Genomic DNA, 20,353 nt, shown 5'->3' with positions numbered 1-20,353 from the left:
TGCGACCGGAATCCTGTGAACAACAAATACATGGACAGACGGACGGACACCAACCGCTAGATCGACTCAGGAGGTATATATTTTATGGGGTCTAAAATCAATATTTCTGGTAGGCACATTTTTTGGCAGATCAAACTTATTATACCCTGTATAAAAAGCATTGGCAACTGAGGCCATCAGCTAATCATTTGTACAGCAAAAGGCATATTTATTTATTTTATTTTATTTATTCATTCGCATACTACAAGATATACAAAATCTTTTTAATTACAGTATTTGATTAATGTTGGTAGGATTTACAACTTAAATAAGGTGTATTGGATTGTACTGAATTTCACCATTCAATCAAACTTGCTGGCGATTTTGTAACATACATATACGTTGATTCCGTAAGAAATCAACTCAAAGTTGGTATACTATTGTAATATTGCGTAATTTGAATCCACCGCGACTTTGCACTACTCGACTTTCGGTAAAAAGAACTATGCCGAATTTGATTGAGGCAATCATTATTATTATATTAACTGATCTTCCGTTTAAATATTTTTGTAACCTATAATATACGTATATATTTTGAACTAAATAAGTTTCGTTTTTACAGGTACTTGTTTTGTTGGAAATCAATCGGAAAAAGGCTTGCAGATATTGGTAGCTACTCCACTATTTTGCTACTGGATTTTTGGATCAATGAATTTGGCTTCTGGCTACCTAGTTCATCGTAGAAATAAAGAAATTGTACACACTACAGATTCATTAATGCTGCAAAACAAATGTAATATATCAGGATCATTCTTAATTATGTATTGCCTTCCATTTGCTACATTACTTATGGCGGTTATTTATGAATTTGCAAACATTGATGTATGGATAAATCTTTCTCCCTATATCGCATCGCGAAAACCATTTATTGTGTATAGAGAAACACCAATGTGGCCATTTATGACAAAAACTTTTATGGAATTATTACTCCCAATTATTTGTTCTGCCTGGATTTTAGTTCCAAAAGTGCTATCTATTTATAAAAATCGTGTCCCCAAATTTTCCAAGTCGAAAACTTCTTCAATTAAAACTCCTTCAGTGCAAGCACAATCGTATGTTGGAAATAGTTTGCAATCAACGAGCAAATCATACAGTACGGTATCTTATCAGTCTGTGCGTCAACAAACAAATTTACCTATAACTCACGGCAAGTCGCATAGAAACTGTGGAATAGTATTAAAACATTATCACGATCCCCTCTCGCAACATAATAAAATTGTTCAAAAGCAATCACCACAGAGCTATATAAACTATTTCGGTAAAAACAGAGCCAATGTTGTTTATCAGTTCGACGATGAAACTATACTTTAACAGCCAATTTTGCATCCTATATTATATAAGTCTGTGATATACATCAATGTATTGCCTTCAACTAAAAGTATATGGTATTTATATTTCATATTCCTTGTAAAGTTTTTATATTATAGAATCCACGATATGCCGTTTTGAATGTCTAAGAAGAATAACTCCCAAATTGAAATACAGTATGCAAATCACAAATTTTATATGAAATTTCAGGAAATGCCTTTATACTATGTGAAGTGTGAAAATGGAACTAACAATCACTTTAAGGATTTGGTAGATAAAGAATATAGATTGGAATTAGTAATAAACGTATATGTCCTTCATAAAATAATCTTTTGTGTACTACATAATGAAAAGTTGGTTGAAAAAATAGTTTTTCTTTTTTCAAACACCCGTATTGTATTTCTGTATAATTTTTGGTTTAAACATATGGTCTGTATTTGCAAACAGGCTTGGAAATGTACAAAGAGTTCAAAAATACAGATATTTGTATCAACTGTATTCAACTTATCATAACATTATTTTTGTCAGACACTTTGACATAAAATGTTTTACATAAGTTTTTGATCAATTATAATAATTTTTTTTTTTTGCAAGAGTACTTAAATAATTATAATATTCGTGCCATTATTTTTAGAAATTATTACATTTAGTTCTATTTTAACTGTTTTATTTATCTGATAAAAATAAATATGGAATTAATTATATTTGAATTTATTTATGTATTTCCATGATAGCTATATCATATAGTATGTACATTAGATATAAAATATTTTGTAAAATAACTATTTTTACTAACGGAATAAAGTTCAAATTATTTAATTTGTACCACGTTATTAGTTAATTTATGGGATTCTTATATCAATGTGTTTCTTACAAACAATAAAGACTTTGGGAGCTCAACTGTATAACAATTCTCCTTCTATGGTTATGCCAACATAAGGTACACAAGCAAGAAAAAACCGCTGAGTATGTATTACCTCTGTCAACGTTCGAACTTTTTTGGTATTTTGTGAAAAGCCAATAGTTAAAAGCTTCTTATAAATTATTTGAAGAAATCCAACAAATCACTGATAACATTCGTTCTTGATAAATGTACAGATCTAAATGCAATATTTTTATGAAATCTTATATTCATCTTATATGAAATCATATATTTATGGGTACGCTTAATTGTTTCAAAATTTAATTTTAATGTTCCTCGTCACACACACACACACTTCTTTTATTGTGTAATTTTTGTGAGAACAATTTACTCCAAAATCCAATATTCCTGTATAATATTTACTTCATTTCAATGAAACCTTTATTTTTAAAGAGAACATTGTTTAATTTTTTGGCCAATTAAGCCTTCTACATCATTTATTTTCTTAAAAAAATTATTTATGAAATCGGCTGCAAATGCCAAAGAATTTTGTCCTTCTAGTTTTTTATTACTTCGCACAAAACCCCATACTTGCTTGCACAAAAATCAATTGAGATTTGAGAGAAAGCAAGTGTATCAGTTCTTTTACGCGCTTAATGGATATTGACTCGGAATCGTCAAGCTCGAATACTACTTCGGCAAATTTTTCGATGTGCTAAATATTAGGGGGTTTTACTTTTTCAAATAGATAATGCACAAAAAAAAAAAAACAAAATATGCACAAAAATATGTATTTATTGGGAAATGTGTTAAAATATGCGCAAAAATATGCAAAAACGGATATTTTTAGCAAAATATGCAAAAACGAATGAATGCCATTTAACAGCAAATTCCACGATTCGCAAAGATAACTTAACCGTGTCTGTTTTAGGATCACCAGTAAAAACATGAATTTTCATGAGATTCCTTGGCCTAGTAATGTGTGACCATTATCATAGACATTATAATACATAGATGAGCCATGGGTGTCAATGTTTGACAGTTCCGAAGATTAAGAATAAACGAGAAAAATAAGAGCACGCTTACAATCTCTTTCGTTTTCCTTTTTGTAGTTTGCCAATTTTACACAAAATTAGACCGTTTATAATGTACCAGAGGATTTATAAATAAATTAATATATTAAAGTTCATATTTGAACAAAAAATTGTGACCAAAACCGCGAAAATACGAAATTTAATTTTGAGCAGCATTGCTCTTTACGAACAACAAAAAAACAAATGCGGGGAAATTAATGTTTGGGACTGACTCTTTACGAAAAAATCAAAACGAAATGTCAGAAAATTTTTGGAACTATGTATGTCTATGACCATTATATACATAGATATGACTTGATTTTAAACTACATATGATAAATTAACAATGAATTTTTAGCAAATAATGTATAAGATTACAAAAATAAGAAAATACGAATAACAATTAACATTTTAATGAAAGTAACTCTATACGTTTTTTTTTAAATGTTGCGCTGCGAATAAAATGCATTAATGGGGGTAGAGACTTCCAAAGACTTCATCAACATTGAGTGCATGCTTTTAACATTTTAACTAACAGTGGTATAACTTCTGAATTTGGCTGAAAGTTTCAGCGATTAAATTTCTATATGTAACTCAATATAGTAAGTAGAAAATACATGAGCCCTAAAGGTGGGTATCAAGTTCGAGTTTAGCCGCTAAAATCATTTTTTCACGATTACTTTTCTTTAATAATCCATTTTGAGGAATACAAACTTTGTGAAAATTTGCTTTGGGCTATTTCCCATCAAGTTATAATAAAATTTGCAACAAATGTGTATAATTTTATTCCTTTTTTACTGATTTAGTTTTCACTTTAGCAGCTAAACTTGAACTTAATACTCATCTTAAAACTCAAGCTATTACCAGCAAATATACATGAAACCCCCCATTCACTAAGTTTTGAACGCTTTGATTTAGTGAAAACGTAGTACGCTATGCGTTAGAAATTGAAATGTACCGTTAGTCCATTGCAATGACTTTATTTATATAATCCCAATCGTTGATTTTTGCAACGATGCCGAATGCCTCTTCTGGGTCATATTGCTTTACCCAATGTGGGTATCCCGATTTATGTTATAAGGAAAGTACCACACCGGTAAACAACTGAATCAAAAATCCCTGTTTTTCACCACGCTTTCAAGATGTAATTAAATAAACTTTAAGTTCTGAATACCCTGGCAGTATGTGTGTTTATGCGCACCGTTAACAAACACAAAAAATGAAAAAATTACGTTTCCACAAACGTTGTGAAAGGCAATTTTGGGACATAAGCTCGCGCTCAATTACAACAGATAAAAATATGAGAAAAATCGTAATAGTCCCAATGATTAAAAATAGTAACTCGTGTGTGTTATGGTCCAAAAACTGCTAAAATAAAAATATACTGTTTTTCTGGAATTGTGCTGGATTTATCTTGAATGGATTGGTTTTGCTTATTTGAAATCTGACAAGTCTATGTGTTCTTAAAGACCCAGAAATTTAATTTATTGTTTTGGTGAAAAAAGCTAACCTACTACCAACCAACAAAAGCGATAAATAAACTGCTATCGCATCTCTACAACACAACTTCTTCCAAGAAGTCTGTAGGAATTATATTACTTCCCAATAAACACAAACGTTTGAAAAATGCTAAATTTCAACAATTTTTCAAACATTTTTTCAAAGGATTAGGGTAAGATTCAAGTTGAGAAATTGTTGAGAAAATCGCGTTCTCAACAAAAAACAGACATTACCCTCAACACAGAAATTCAACACATTAGCAAAATATCTCAAGTGTTATCCTCAAATTGAAATGCATCGCTACTCAATAATTTGTCAAACAATTTTCGATGCGAGTCGAATTCAAAATTAACATTGTTGCAAATACTTTTCAACCTATATTTGTATGAATGATATCCCCACTTCAAATTGAAAGTCAAATCCAAAATTCTATGAATTTTGTATAATTTATCCATTTTCATCAAAATAAAATATATAATAATATACTACACTACAATGCCAATTGATAAATAATAATCTTATTAAACATATCAATAAAGAACAAAAAAAAAAACAAACAACAAAACTAACGCAGAGAAGAAGTCAGTGACAAAACAAACGGAGACCGAAGAGGTTGATAAATAAACTTTAAGTTTTGTTTGTGTTTTTTGTCCATATTGTTAATGTAAGTGAAAAAAGAGAAGTCAATGTAAAAGAATGTAATAATGTTTGGCTTATTATGTATTTGTTTTATGTTATTTTGATCGGTCGTCTTGAAAATGCCTTACAGATTAAGGCGAAATATCGACAAATAAATAAATAAAAACACAAAGACCTCCAGCTTGATTAATCATTTCATTATTTAAAATATCTCCTCTATTAGAAATGCCGATTTAGAAAACGGGTTGCCTTTTTTGTGTACGTTGCGATCTACATGCTATAATTTTACATTTGGTTAAAATTACGATAATTTCGATATTAAAACAATAAAACGATAAAATAAGAGCATGTAAAAGCAAATTCTATTATTTAAATAGACTTCTTTTTATGTAAATTCTCCAAATCAATTATTTCTTTCTTGCACTTTTCCGTCAAAACTTCGATCCTATTTTCGTCGTTGATTAATATGTCGTCCTCGATACGAATACCAATCCCACGGAATTCCTCGGGAACATCTAATCGATCTTTAGGTATATAAATACCGGGCTCTACCGTAAAGACCATACTTGGTAAAAGTCTAATGGATCTTGGCATCTGTGGTGTATCGTGGACATCCATTCCTAAATAATGGGAAACATGATGCGGACAGTATTGATATCCGGCCTAGAAATGAATTGGGTGATATTTTAAATACGTACATTATACATATTTGCCTAATTGTTACCCTTGTTAGTCCGATGACATCCGTTATATGCTTCGGTACTAGTCCAATCTCCTGAAGATACTTTCCTAAAAGAAGGCACATTGAATCAAATAAGTGATCCAGAGTTTGTCCACCTTCTTTTAATAATTTGGCTGGAATGAAAAAGAAAACTGTACTTACTTATTTGAAATAAATATACATATGTGTGTGATGTTTTCGGTGATAATTTAATGTTAACATTAGAAAAACGTTCACAATGCTAAAAGCGATTAACGTAACTGTCGAAAGTGTTGTTCTTTACTTAAGATTAATAGACTTAAGAAACATTCCCCTAAGGTGCACCAGTTAATAGATTTTATAGCAGTACATGATTTTAGTTTAGATTTTCCTGATTATATAAGATTTCTTAATTTCGGAAATTAATCTCCCACCGCGGTGCAATGATTATCATGTCCATCTTGCTTATATAGGGGCTTGGGTTCAGTCCCACTTTCGACCGAACTCCAAAATATTTTACAGCTATAATTTATATCATGTCAGTAGTACTGGTGACATTTCTGATGGTTTTAGAGGTTTGAAGTGTAATGTGACACGTCCTCGACACGAATGAAGCACAACATATTCGCAACCGTGGTGATTTGAACTGATCACTTTTTCGAGTATTGGCTAATATATTTACAATCGGTCGTACTTCCATTCTATAAATGAAAAACAATAATATATAGAGGGGGAAAATATAAAAAAGCTATAAATAAAACTAACCAACAGCACACAAAATTTTTTTTATTCAAACACGAAATTAATTGATCCAATTAATTTTTAATTGAAATGTTTTCAATCACAAAAATGATAGTATCAATTAAAAAATTAATTGAAGGTCAATTAAAAAGTTAATTGATCCAATTAAAAAATTAATTGATACTATTATTTTTGTGATTGATTTTTGTTTCAATTAAAAAATTTGTTGAATCAATTAAATTTTTAATTGAATATTTTTTAAAACTCAATTAAAATTTTAATTGGAAAAATTTTCGTGAAATTTTTTTGTGTGAGAGCAACTAGTGGAGAATAGTGGCGAAACTCAACTAAAACCCATATCATTTCATTAACAAAACAGCTGTTAATCTAAATCCCTAAATACAGTCTCTGATGAAGCCATGGCAAAGTCAACATGATCTTAATGATTATCACATCAGCTTCACCACACACAAAAACATTTGTTTCTGGCTCAATCATGAAAATGATAGTATCAATCACATTTTTAATTGGGCATAGAAAAAAATTCTTGATTAAAAATTTATTTGATTTCATTAGCACATTTCAATTAATTTTTTAATTGATTCAATTAATAATTTTATTGATGTTGATTGTAAAAACTCAATTATTTTTTTATTAAAAAGGTTACTATTTTCAATTACTTTCTGACTTGGCTTAGAGTTTTTATTTTGAATAACGATTGTTTGAAATGCATTTTGATTAAAAATTTAAAAAATGTTCATCACTTTTTTTAACTGACTTAGTCTTAGTCCGAATTTGATTTGTATCAATTCATTTTTTAATTAAAAATTGTAAAATTTTCAATCATTTACTTCATTAACTTAATTTTTCTATCTTGATTAAAAAGTTAATTGTATCAAGTAATTTATTAATTGAAAATTTTTCACATCCAATTAATTTTTTAATTGGAAATATTTTGATATTTTTTTCTGTGCCAGGTGCTACAACAACAAGATAAATGTACCGCATGCGGTATAGCAATGGACTGAATAATCTATGTATGCTAACGAGATGACAATATACCTTTGGACAATGGCATCAATTCGTGAAATCCCCCAATTTGGATTATCTAAGGGTATGGTCATATATAATTCTTGTTGTGCTAAAACTGTTCATAAAAATACATTCAAAATTTTTTATTATAATTCTGGCAAGTGTCAGTTTTAAATAAAATTGTGTACAATAATAATAAACATTGCCAGTTTATACGTACCCATCAATTCTTTCTGCAGTTGCAATACCACTTCATACAGAACCCTTTGTGCCTCTGTAAATTCACCATTAACAGGCCAAGTTCTCGTTATGTCGCTATTATATCCTGCATATTCACATCCCGCGTCCATTAGGATCAAATCGTTTGTTTTTAGAAGTTGTGTGTTGTTTATATAATGTATTGTCGTTGCATTGCTGCCACCTGCTACAACGGGAGGGTAAGCCAGATGGTTAGCGTTACGCATGCGGCATTTAAAGTCAACCATTGCGTATACATGGTGTTCCGAAAGACCAGGCCTAGTTTCCGCCATTACCTCGTTTATGGAGATGGAAGCTATTTCACAAGTTTTTCTCATTAAATTTTGTTCTGCAGGTGATTTAAAAAGACGCATGCCATGTATTATTGTTGTTGGCGACTCATAGCATGTACTGTCGGTAATTCGATTAACGCATTCAGTAATGTTAGGTAGATCGGAAGCAGTTACATCGTACCAAAGTAGAGGTTTATTACACCCTATCTGTTTCTTCACTTCACTTTCGAAATCATCACGGGCATAGGCTTCATCTAATCCAAATAAATCAACAGCTAATTCAACGCCAGTGCGGGACCCTTCCCACAATTCAGCATGCTTATCCTTTGGCCTCATAAACATAACAGACTTCATATTGCTCTTCTCGTCGATGGACATAAGAAGAACTGTATCTGGCTCTAAACAACCTGATAAATAGTAAAAGTCTGTGTTTTGTCGAAAAAAATAAGGAATTTTTTCGCTCATGATTTTTTTTTGTGATGAGGGTATAATAATCTAGAGAGAAGTTTAAATGCAATACTGATAGAAATTAGTTTAAAGGTCTCAAATTGACATGCATGACGGAACCTTTAAGATTGGTTGTAGAATTAGAGAACTAAAATATATTGTAATAGAAATAATTCAAATCAAAAAATGTAGTTAAAATTAGAGATTGTAGACCTATGTATACGATTTATATTACTTGTATTGAATCCCTTTATTCTTCAACCAGTCGTAAAGTCTTTCTTCTTCTTCGTCAAAGCTGGTACTATGTTTGGCGAATGTGAAAAACAAACATTGTATCGTACATAGTGCCAACCTATACTCGAAAGCGTTCGTTAGCAATATAAGTGAATAATTTTACATAGTTAACTAATGTTTGTGATATATTTTGTCATAATCTTATCGTACTGGGTGTCAACTCACATTTAATATTAGTTATATAAAATATTTCAGGGTAAAAGTCAATAAATGAAAATTCACCGATCAAATAAGACTTATGTATCTGTTACCGATCAACTACAAATATGCCATTAAACAAATGTATGATTTTAATGGTCGGAAGTCCTAACATTTGAAAATGAGAATAGCTTCGTTTATTAAAATAACGATGTTGATGAACCACAAATTTCGCAAACATTTTTAAATTTTAGGAAAACACGTGCATTGGGACAAACTATCTGTTTTTCGCTTACATGCGAACAAACGCTTTGAATGGCTATAAATATAGGGCATTATTATCAATAATCGAAATCAAATGTACCAAATGGTTACTATTTGCACTTCTATCTTTTAAGTGGTCTGCTGCATATTTTTGAACTCCCAATAGAAGTCTAGATCGACGATGTTTAAATTCGTCTAGTTGTAGACCTGGAACAAGTTCGCCTTTATTTATGAGATGTGGGTGAGTTGATTGTACTGGTTGTCCAAATATTTGATTGTGTATTGTTTGGGAGACATTTTTCATTTGGGTCTTTTGGGTAGAATACGAAACAACACTTCTAGTGATGTTCCCACTTCTGAAACAACCTTAAAATAAATTAATAAAAATAAAAGTTTATTAGTAAAAATACATAATTTAAATTAAAACACAGTGGTGAAAAGTAAAAGATTATCTTTTTACAAACTTCTCGTTAGTGCATCGCAATTTTAAAATTGAAATTGCAGCGAAAGGTATAGTATATTCTAGGTACATCACAGAGAACATTAAATATGAGATCGGGCTTTGGTTCCAGAACTGCAGAAAGAACATTTGATATGGCTGATATTTGACATTTTTCTTCAAATATGTTTATCGAACTTGGAATTAATAATCGATCGGAGGACTATATAAAGAATTTTTAAGACATTTTCTACTCAACAAAGGAATTGATAATTTTTTTAATTTTTCAGAGGGCCAGAATAAAAAGTCGATCTGCGATACTTACCCAGTAAAAAAAGCGTCGCAGAAGCGATGAATTTAACATGGACTTGTCATAGGATGGATGTCCACCGTTTCAACAGCAGTTACACTGAATTTGAATCACTTTTTGGGGTGTGATCTGTATTCAGTGTTTTGGATGTGAATTAAAAAATTTTGTGATATTTTCGTAAATAAACAATTTTTTAAATTTTTTTATGATTTTCAATGCACTCTAACGCTTTTCTGAAACGTTTGACCTCAAATATTTTCAAAAATTCGCAATTTTTTAATATTTTTGAAACAAAAAAAAAAGTTAAAATTACCCATTAAAAATATGAAACAAGCAAGTTATAAAAACTTGAATTAAAAGAATTTCCTGTGTAGTTAAAATAAAGAACATCTTTGGGAGGACATTTTTGGAAGTGCTTTTATAGTTGTGCCTTTAGAAGAACTTCCAAATTTTTTTTGCTGGGTTAATAACTAAAAGAAAATACCATTTATCATTAAATACCAGCTGTCTTAGTGAAATAGGAAAATCAAATTTGGTCTGAAACACGATTACAAAATGAAATAAATAAGTTAGTTACTTTATAAGAGAATAATGTGACAAACATTTTCTAGATTTAGTTCTTAAATTCTACAGAAAAATATTTTTGATATAAACCTTTGTTCACTCTTGCAGAAATATGAAATTCTCTTAGTGACCCATAAAATATGCTTTGAATTTTGGATTTCGAAAACTACTGGACAAGTTGTTGTTCCCATAAAAACACACAATAAGAGAAATTGTTTTTGCAACCAAGAGATTTTTCCGCCAGAAATGCCATGGGTCTTCAAGGCTGTCTGTTCCTTTTTCGATCATTTTACTTTTCCACATACTCTTTATTATTTATTTATGGTAACGAAAACTTTATACGTAGAGTATAAGTATAATCTCATTATACCCTGCGCCACACTGTGGAACAGGGTATTATAAGTTAGTGCATATGTTTGCAACACCCAGAGGAGTCTGTGGCAAAAATGCTCAGGGTGGGCTCCTGAGCAGAGAATGAAGCCGCCGAGTCGCGCCGCCGATTTTAGCCGCCGCCGACTAGTTTTTACCAGTCGAAGCCGTCGCCGAATTTGTCGACTCATCTCGACTCAAAGTTAGCCGCCAATTAATCAAAAATATTGATTTGAATCAGAAAAAAAATATTAATAATGGTTGCATTTTTTGTCAAAAGTTTCCACCCAAAATCCGTATCAAGTTGCTATAATAATTTTGCAAAAATTTGGCTCAGAAAATTTGAATTATGTGTAAATGTGATTGTAAGATCAGTTGTACAACTAATCTCATTACCATTCGGATAACATCAAATTGATTTTATTATGGATAATTGTCCGCCGCCGATAAGACAAATTTATATCGGCTTAGCCGGTAAGCCGCCGCCGCCGGAGGCAAAAAAATAGTATCAGCCGCCGCCGACAAAAATGGGTCGGCTTCATTCTCTGCTCCTGAGGCGATATAGCCATGTCCGTCTGTCCGAGAACACATTTTGTAAACAAAGTCTAGGTCGCAGTTTTAGTTCAATCGACTTCAAATTTGGCACAAGTATGTGTTTTGGCTCAGAATAGAACCCTATTGATTTTGGAAGAAATCGGTCCAGATTTAGATATAGCTCCCATATATATCTTTCGCCCGATATGGACTAATACGGTCCCAAAAAACAGAATTTTACCCCAATTTGGTTGAAATTTTGTACTAGGAGTACAATTAGTAGTGTAGTAAAGTGTGCCAAATTTTATTGAAATCGGTTCAGATTTAGATTCAGCTCCCATATATATCTTTCGCCCAACATGGACTAATACTGTCCCAGAAGCCAGAGTTTTACCCCAATTTGGTTGACATTTTGCACTAGGAGTACAATTAGTAGCTAAATCAAGTGTGCCAAATTTTATTGAAATTGGTTCAGATTTAGATATATCTCCCATATATATCGTTCGCCCGATTTACACTCATATGACCACAGTGACCAATCTTTTACTCCGATTTAATTGAAATTTTGCACAGGGAGTATAATTAGCATTGTAGCTATGCGTGCCAAATTTGGTTGAATTTGGTTTAGATTTTGATATAGCTCCCATATATATGTTTTTCTGATTTCGACAAAATACCAACATTTTCCTTGTAAAATCGCCACAGCTTAGTCGATAAGTTGTAAAAATAACTCTAATTTTCCTAAACTTCTAATACATATATATTGAGCGATAAATCATAAATAAACTTTTGTGAAGTTTCCTTAAAATTGCTTCGGATTTAAATGTTTTCCATATTTTTTTACTAACATTGTGTTCCACCTTAGTGCATTAGCCGACTTAAATTTTGAGTCTATATATTTTGTAGAAGTCTATCAAGTTCTGTCCAGATCGAGTGATATTTAAATGTATGTATTTGGGACAAACCTTTATATATAGCCCCCAACACATTTGACGGATGTGATATGGTATCGAAAATTTAGATCTACAAAGTGGTGCAGGGTATAATATAGTCGATCCCGCCCGACTTTAGACTTTCCTTACTTGTTTTTGAATTAGGTTTTGTTCTAAATACGGGAGACCTTATGCATAATAACTAATGCAACATTTTAAATTACCAAACGTTTTCAAAACAGGTGATAGTGATGGTAAATCTGGCTCTATCTCAGTTACGTTGTAAAATTGAGTAAAATATATAAACCGACAGACGATAATGATACTCCAACTACCTGCTCTGCATAAACAATATCTTGCACACAGTTAAATAATAAAATATTTACCTACTCTCCCATAAATTTGTATTAATTTCAGCATACTGCATTCGCTTGTTTTATTTATAAAAATACTTCCGAAGAATAAATAAGCAATAATTATGCCATATGTTTTAAATTCCCATATTTAAATATCATGATAACATGAGAGAGGTAGTATAATTAAAACAAAAACAATGTTCTCATTTTTATAGGTCTCTTCGCGAACTTTTCCAGTAAAAACTAGCAAAATAGTATTTTATTCTTTGTTTAAAATTGCTGAAAAGTACGCGAACGGCATCCAGAAACTATTTGCACATTCAAAATTTTTTTAATTTCCAATTGTTGTTGCGGAACATGTACATTATGCGCTTTTCAGACTATCAGTTATTCCGGACGACAGTGCTCGTGTCGAACATATCCCATATATTGTGCACATTATAAGTTAAGTCCGAAGGCATAATCGATACTGCTGCATGTTTATGGGATCGATAACACATTTACCGATTATTTAGTCATCGCCGACAAGTCGTATCGATCCGACACACTGTAAGATTCTTTACAAACACCGACATTCCGTCCGGAATAACTGATAGTCTGTAAAGCGCATTATACTGGTGCTTTGTTTGCTACCAACAATCAGCTGGCAGCGTATGGTTTGCTGGATTTTATTGGGGAATATCTAGCAAAAACTACAATTTCTCTATCTGATAACTGTCAAATGTAGTCTCTCTCCGGTTCTCTTTTGCTGCCTTTGTAGTGTAAATGAACGAGTTCCAGTAAAAATTTGTGATGCTTATCAAAAATTATCGTTAAAGGCCGGTACTCTGTTCGGTTTTCGCGTTGAAACTCCATACAAAACCAAAAAATGCGAAAAATTTGCGAAATTTTTCCATTTGTGGTACTTTGTTTTTTTCGAGTAGAAAAACTGACGTTTATATCATGGCGCCATTTGCAATGTGAATTAAGAAATAATTTATTTATTAAAACTATTTGTGTGGGTTTATAACACAAACACGGATTATATTTTTGTTCCGAAACTATACAAAGGATCAAAGGAGCAGCAGATCAATTGTCCAAGGAAAATAAAATGTTAATTTTGTAATAAAAAGCAGCCACCACCAACTTAATTCAATATCGCTCCCTATAAAATAGCGCTCCAAGTTACCTAAATAAACACCGCTTTCTATGTGCGAAATAATGGTTTCTATAAAATTTTTTCGCAAGAATGAACATCCCTGCCAACATTTCTTGAATTTGGGGGCGCTTCTGAGAATCCCCACTACGTCGAAAACAGTCGTATACGATATCAAAAACTCCTCGGAAAAGCGCCGTCACTATTGAGAAGTTGTACCACGCCAAGATACTATAAAAAAGTATCGCATGGGTGCAATTATTAGGTGCCCTTCTGGATACATTTAGAAGGACGCCAATAAGAGCCCCTTCAAACAATCAGACAAAGTGCATTTTAAGATAGTTGTAAAAGAATCATTGTGGTCAAGTAATACACGATTGTTTAGATGTTTATTAATTTTATTAAACATTTATAAAATTTCATAAATATAACATGTATACGACTATCACATCACATTTAATATATTTTCATGCATTAATAAAAGATTGATGTTGAGTTACAAGTTGCAAGTTACATGTTGTCTATCAGCCAGTGCTTTTATTCCCAATGGAGGCAGCGTGTCTGGAAAAATATATTAAAAGCTATCACTTTATTCCATTTGGAAAGTCAAAAATTGTTCACCAATATACCTTTCACAATTTTAAGCGAAATAACTAGGTTTTCAGCACTTCATTATCATTTTTATTTAAATAAATTATAAGAAGCTAGCTGTGCTTGGTGTTTCACAAAATATAAAATGGCTCTTGTAACAATAGTGATGGCAAAATACTTTCATGTGAATAGTTATGGCAAATACTATCACAGTTGGCGATTGTTGCAGTGTCACTTACGAGTCTGTGGTAGCGATGAGGATGAAATGGAACTTTGAAATGCTGGCAGGGATAGTACCGGCCTTTTTACTGAAATGTTTTTACTGGAAAAGTACGCGAACAGACCTAGTATTAGGTGTCCCAATAAACAAAAGCATTAAGGCCGGTATGCACCTCTAGCGAAAAATTTCATTCCCATAAGAAATGCATTGCTATTTATGCTAACGAAATTTTCGGTAGCGTTCAATTTCGTAAGCTGGTACGCACCTCAAATGAAAATAACAGGGTTGTCAATAGCATATTTTGGCAGCAAAAATTTAATTTATTACAATCATTGTGTGCGTAAAAGTTTTAAAAGGTCTGTAAATAATAAACAATTTATTTGAGGAATATTTGGAACATATATTAACAATTTTTTAAAGCGATTAGCTGGTTTAAAATTTGTCTACACAGCCCTGTTTTTTTTGTTGTAGACTTAAATAAATTTTTGCTACCGAAAATTTCGCTAGAGGTGCATACCGGCCTTTAGAGAAATGTTTATGCTAAGTACCCACCGACTCGTTTTCCTCATTCGTTTTTCCAAAACATTTCACCGTTCACACCGGGTTGAGATGTTTCAGTTTGACGGTTACCATGGAAACTAGAAATTCACATTTACTCAAAATTCACATATATGCAACCTATGTCCAAATTGTTACCACAAGCGCAAAGGGAAAAATTTGTTATGTTGTTTTCACATGTCCATGTTCTAAAAGCCTTTGTTTATCCTTTTTTTCTATGAAACTTATTTCAATATTTTGACACATATTTTCAATAGGGTATGTTATTCGGGGTATATTCCAAATTAGGTGGGTTCATTTTCTAAAATTGACGTGTTTTGGAGGAAAACTTGTGTTTTGAACTTGTTTTTTAGTATGGCGAAAACGACTCGTTTTGAAGTGCTTATAAAGGAAAAACATTTCAAACCCCAAAACATGCTTGGTAAGGACACCGTATTATATTCAATACGCATTCAAACAAGTTTTCAAAGAATCATGCGCTTTACAGACTATCAGTTATTCCGGACGGAATGTCGGTGTTTGTAAAGAATCTCATGCTATGTTCCCACTGACCCGTTTTCCTCATTCGTTTTTCCAAAACATTTCACCGTTCACACCGACTTGAGATGTTTTAGATTGACAGTTACCATGGAAACTAGAAATTCACATTTACTCGAAATTCACATATATGCAATGTATCTTCAAATACTTACCGCGAGCGAAAAGGGAAAAAAATTTCAAGTTATTTTCACATGTCCATGTTCATCAAAGCCTTTGTTTATTCCCAAGGCATATTAATTAAAGGTAAAGTCACGAGCAAACGTGTGTACACCCCATGATATTTACAAAGTCAAACTAAAATGGCAGGTCACTTAAGTTGACATTTTGTGTATGTGTAGTGTTGTTGTATTGTAATATTTATGTACACAAAGAATGTAAACAAACCTACTAAACGTAAACAAAGCCTTTGACAAGTTGAATGTCTATATTAGTCACCTGATTGCATGACTTTAACTCTTTAATATGCCTTGGTTTATTCCTTTTTTTGCTATAAAAACTATTTCAATATTTTGACATATTTATGTGAAAAGGATATGTTATTAGGGGTATATTCCAAATTAGGTGGGTTCACATTCTAAAATTGACGTGTTTTTGAGGAAAACTTGTGTTTTGGACATGGTTTTTATATGGGGAAAACGACTCGTTTTGAAATGCTTATAAAGGGAAAACATTTCAAACCCCAAAACATGCTTGGTGAGAACGCCGTATTACAGTGTGTCGGATCGATACGACTTGTCGGCGATGACTAAATAATCGGTAAATGTAATATCGACCCCATAAACATGCAGCAGTATCGATTATGCCTACGGACTTAATTTATAATGTGCACAATATATGGGATATTTTCGACTCGAGCACTGTCGTCCGGAATAACTGATAGTCTGTAAAGCGCATTAGATTAGAATTCAATTTGAGAAATTGTTGAGAAAATCGCGTCCTCAACAAAAAACAGACATTACCCTCAACAGTAGAATTCAACACGTTAGCAACAATTTCTCAACATATTAGCAACAACTTTTCAAACTAAATTTCATTTTAATTCTTCAAACCTATTGGAACATTTGTTGAAAGCAAGCAATTGGCAAGGCCATTTGAATTAATGTTGAAGATGGGATTCACTATCAAATTGATATGGTGTTACCTATGAAAAATGCTCATCCTTGTGTTTGTTGGGGTCTTTTTAGAAAAAAAAAAACAATACACACAGGATGAGCGTTTTTCAAATGCAACAACTTTTCAGTTTGAGGGTAAATGTAATTTTCAATATAAATTCAACTTGAGTTGAAACAGCCCATCTTCAATACATATTCAAAGTGGTTGCGAATTACATTCAATTTGCCAAAATGTTGACGAAATCATTGAAAAGGTGTTGAAGATAATATGAGAAAACTTTGACAAAACACTACCCTAAAAATGCAACGCAAAAACCATGTGGTTTTTAGTACTTCCCAATAAACACAAACGTTTGAAAAATGCTAAATTTCAACAAGTTTTCAAACATTTTTTTCAAAGGATTAGAGTAATATTCAAGTTGAGAAATTGTTGAGAAAATCGCGTTCTCAACAAAAAACAGACATTACCCTCAACAGTGAAATTCAACACATTAGCAATAATATCTCAAGTGTTATCCTCAAATTGAAATGCATCGCTACTCAATAATTTATCAAACAATTTTCGATGCGAGTCAAATTCAAAATTAACATCGTTGCAAATACTTTTCAACCTAAATTTGTATGAATGATATCCCCACTTCAAATTGAAAGTCAAAGCCAAAATTCTATGAATTTTTTTAAATTTATTCATTTTCATCAAAATAAAATATATAATAACCCTGCCAGCATTTCAAAGTTCCATTTCAACCTCATCGTTACCACAGACTCGTAAATGTCACTTCAACCATCATGAAAAGGTACATCAAAAAGTACATGCAAGTAATTTGCCATCCCTACTGTTAAAAAAGCCATTTTTTTGTGAAACGCCAAGCGCAACCAGCTTGTTATATTTTAATTAAATAAAAACGAAAATAAAGTTCTGAAAACATAGATTATACGCTTAAAATTGTGAAAGGTATATTGGTGATTTTCCAAATGGAATAAAGTGATTGTTTTTCAGATATTTTACAGACACGCTGCCTCCATGGAATAAAAACACTGGTTGATAGACGCAGCAACATGTAACTCGCTACTTGTAACTCAACATCATCATTAATGCCAAAAATTATGTTAAATGTAATGTGATAGTGGTATAAATGTTATATTTTTAAGAATTTGTAAATGTTTAATCAAATTAATAAATATCTAAACAAACGTGTTTTACTCGACCACAATGATTCTTTTACAACTATCTTAAAATGCACTTTTTCTGATTGTTTGGAGGGTCCCTTATTGGCGTCGTTCTAAATTGATCTATAAAGGCACCTAATAATTGCACTCATGCGAAACATTTTTGTAGTAACTTGGCGTGGTACAACTACTCAATAGTGACGGCGCTTTTCCGACGAGTTTTTGATGTCGTATATGATTGTTTTCGACGTAGTAGGGATTCTCAAAAGAGTCCCCAAATTCAAAAAATGTTGGCAGGGAATACACTACACTACATAATACACTACAATACCAATTGATAAATAATAATATTATTAAACATATCAACAAATAAGAACAAAAAAAAAACAACAAAACTTTAAATATCTTAATCATTATTAGTAAACACTTTTGCATTGATAATTCGATTTCCTTCCTTTTGGTGTCATCAAACAGCATTAAAATTTATTAATATGCGGGCAATTTGAAATTAGGAACGTACTGGACCGCGTGTTAGAATTGATTTCCAGCAGAAGGAATTCACAAAATATCCATTTTAAACTGATAATAGCATATGAATTAAACTGACGATGTGATGCACATTTTCATCCAGAAGTTGTTGATTTCAACAATTTATTGTTTTTAACAATTTTAATTGTCTGCACTTGTAATGTTTCTGGAAACTTTTTCTTGTCGATAAGCCACTCATTTTTCATTGGTCAGCTTCTTAATGTTTGCAAGAATGTAGCATCCAAAGATTTTAGTTTTCTGCAAAGAGATTTAAATTTAGTGAAATAAATTTAAATCTCTAAAAAAAATGGAAAATTTTAGACAAATAACCAAATAGTTTATAAAAATAGGTAAGTGAAAATAAAAAATGAAATAAAACTTTAAGGAAGTCACTAAATGTATATCTCTTTGCAGAAAACTAAAATTATGGATTCTACGTTCTTGAAAACATTAAAAAACTGACCGATGAAAAAATGGTGGACAATTAACTGGAACTGCTTCAAATAGTTTATAATAATTGGTACGTCAATATGAAAAAATAAATCAACACTTTAGAGAAGTCACTAAATTTAAATATTTTTGCAGAAAACGAAAATCTTTAGATGCTACATTCTTGCAAACATTATGAAGCTGGCCGATGAAAAATGAAGGGCTTATCAGAAAAAGTTTCCAGAAAGATTTCAAAGTGCAACCAATTAAAATTGTTAACTTGATATTATTCCATATCATTAACTTTTGGATGAAAATGTGCATCACATCGTCAGTTTAATTTACATCCTATTATCAGCTTAAAATGGATATTATGTGAATTCCTTCTGCTGGAAATCTATGCTAACACGCGGTCCATCACGTTCCTAATTTCAAATTGCCCGCATATTAATTAATTTCAATGCAGTTTTATGACACAAACAGGAAGGAAATCGAATTATCTATGCAAAAGTGTTTACAAATAATGTTTAAGATATTTAAAGTTTTGTTCTTATTTGTTGATATGTTTAATAAGATATTTATTTTTCAATTAGTATTGTAGTGTATTGTGTAGTGTAGTGTATTATTATATATTTTATTTTGACGAAAATGAATAAATTATACAAAATTCATAGAATTTTGGCTTTGACTTTCAAAGAAGTGGCGATATCATTTATACAAATTTTGGTTGAAAATTATTTCCAACAATGTTAATTTTTAATTTGACTCGCATCGAAAATTTTTGAGAAATTGTTGTGTAGCGATGCATTTCAATTTGAGGATAACACTTGAGAAATTATTGCTATTGTATCGAATTTTACTGTTGAGGGTAATGTCTGTTTTTTGTTGAGAACGCGATTTTCTCAACTTGATTCTTACCCAAATGCTTGAAAAATTGTTGAAATTTTGCATTTTTCAAACGTTTGTCTTTAATGGGAAATATAACGACGCTAATAAGAG

General features: G+C 31.5%; 2 protein-coding genes and 1 long non-coding RNA gene across 5 annotated transcripts in view; 2 read left to right on the top strand and 1 right to left on the bottom strand.

Annotated features, from left to right (window-relative positions):
- Nucleotides 1–2,166, top strand: part of fz4 (frizzled 4) — an 84,419-nt gene extending 82,253 nt beyond the window's left edge. For both annotated transcript variants that reach the window (XM_075299472.1, XM_075299471.1), the window contains exon 4: nt 602–2,166. In XM_075299472.1, the coding sequence (XP_075155587.1) occupies nt 602–1,350 (749 nt within the window). In that variant the 3' untranslated portion in view covers nt 1,351–2,166. The remainder of the gene's footprint in view (nt 1–601) is intronic.
- Nucleotides 2,167–5,597: 3,431 nt separating this feature from the next.
- Nucleotides 5,598–13,254, bottom strand: LOC142228948 (xaa-Pro aminopeptidase 3). 2 transcript variants are annotated; one of them, XM_075299476.1, is made up of 5 exons: nt 13,102–13,254; nt 9,668–9,933; nt 8,115–8,919; nt 6,146–6,276; nt 5,598–6,084 (listed from the first exon to the last, which is right to left on the bottom strand). In XM_075299476.1, the coding sequence occupies exons 1-5, from the start codon at nt 13,133–13,135 to the stop codon at nt 5,791–5,793; spliced, it is 1,530 nt and encodes a 509-aa protein (XP_075155591.1). In that variant the 5' UTR covers nt 13,136–13,254; the 3' UTR covers nt 5,598–5,790. The 2 variants fall into 2 exon arrangements, with proteins under 2 accessions (XP_075155591.1, XP_075155590.1); XM_075299475.1 differs by having other exon boundaries at nt 13,106–13,211.
- A 4,686-nt stretch (nt 13,255–17,940) lies between these two features.
- On the top strand, nt 17,941–18,441 carry LOC142230308 (uncharacterized). Its single transcript, XR_012720642.1, has 2 exons — nt 17,941–18,182; nt 18,228–18,441. It is a non-coding gene; the product is annotated as an uncharacterized LOC142230308 (long non-coding RNA).
- The last annotated feature ends 1,912 nt before the right edge of the window (nt 18,442–20,353 follow it).

Source organism: Haematobia irritans, chromosome 3 (genome assembly GCF_050003625.1).
Source record: "Haematobia irritans isolate KBUSLIRL chromosome 3, ASM5000362v1, whole genome shotgun sequence".
NCBI classification, from domain to species: Eukaryota; Metazoa; Arthropoda; class Insecta; order Diptera; family Muscidae; genus Haematobia; species Haematobia irritans.
This window is presented reverse-complemented; position numbering and strand designations above follow the sequence as displayed.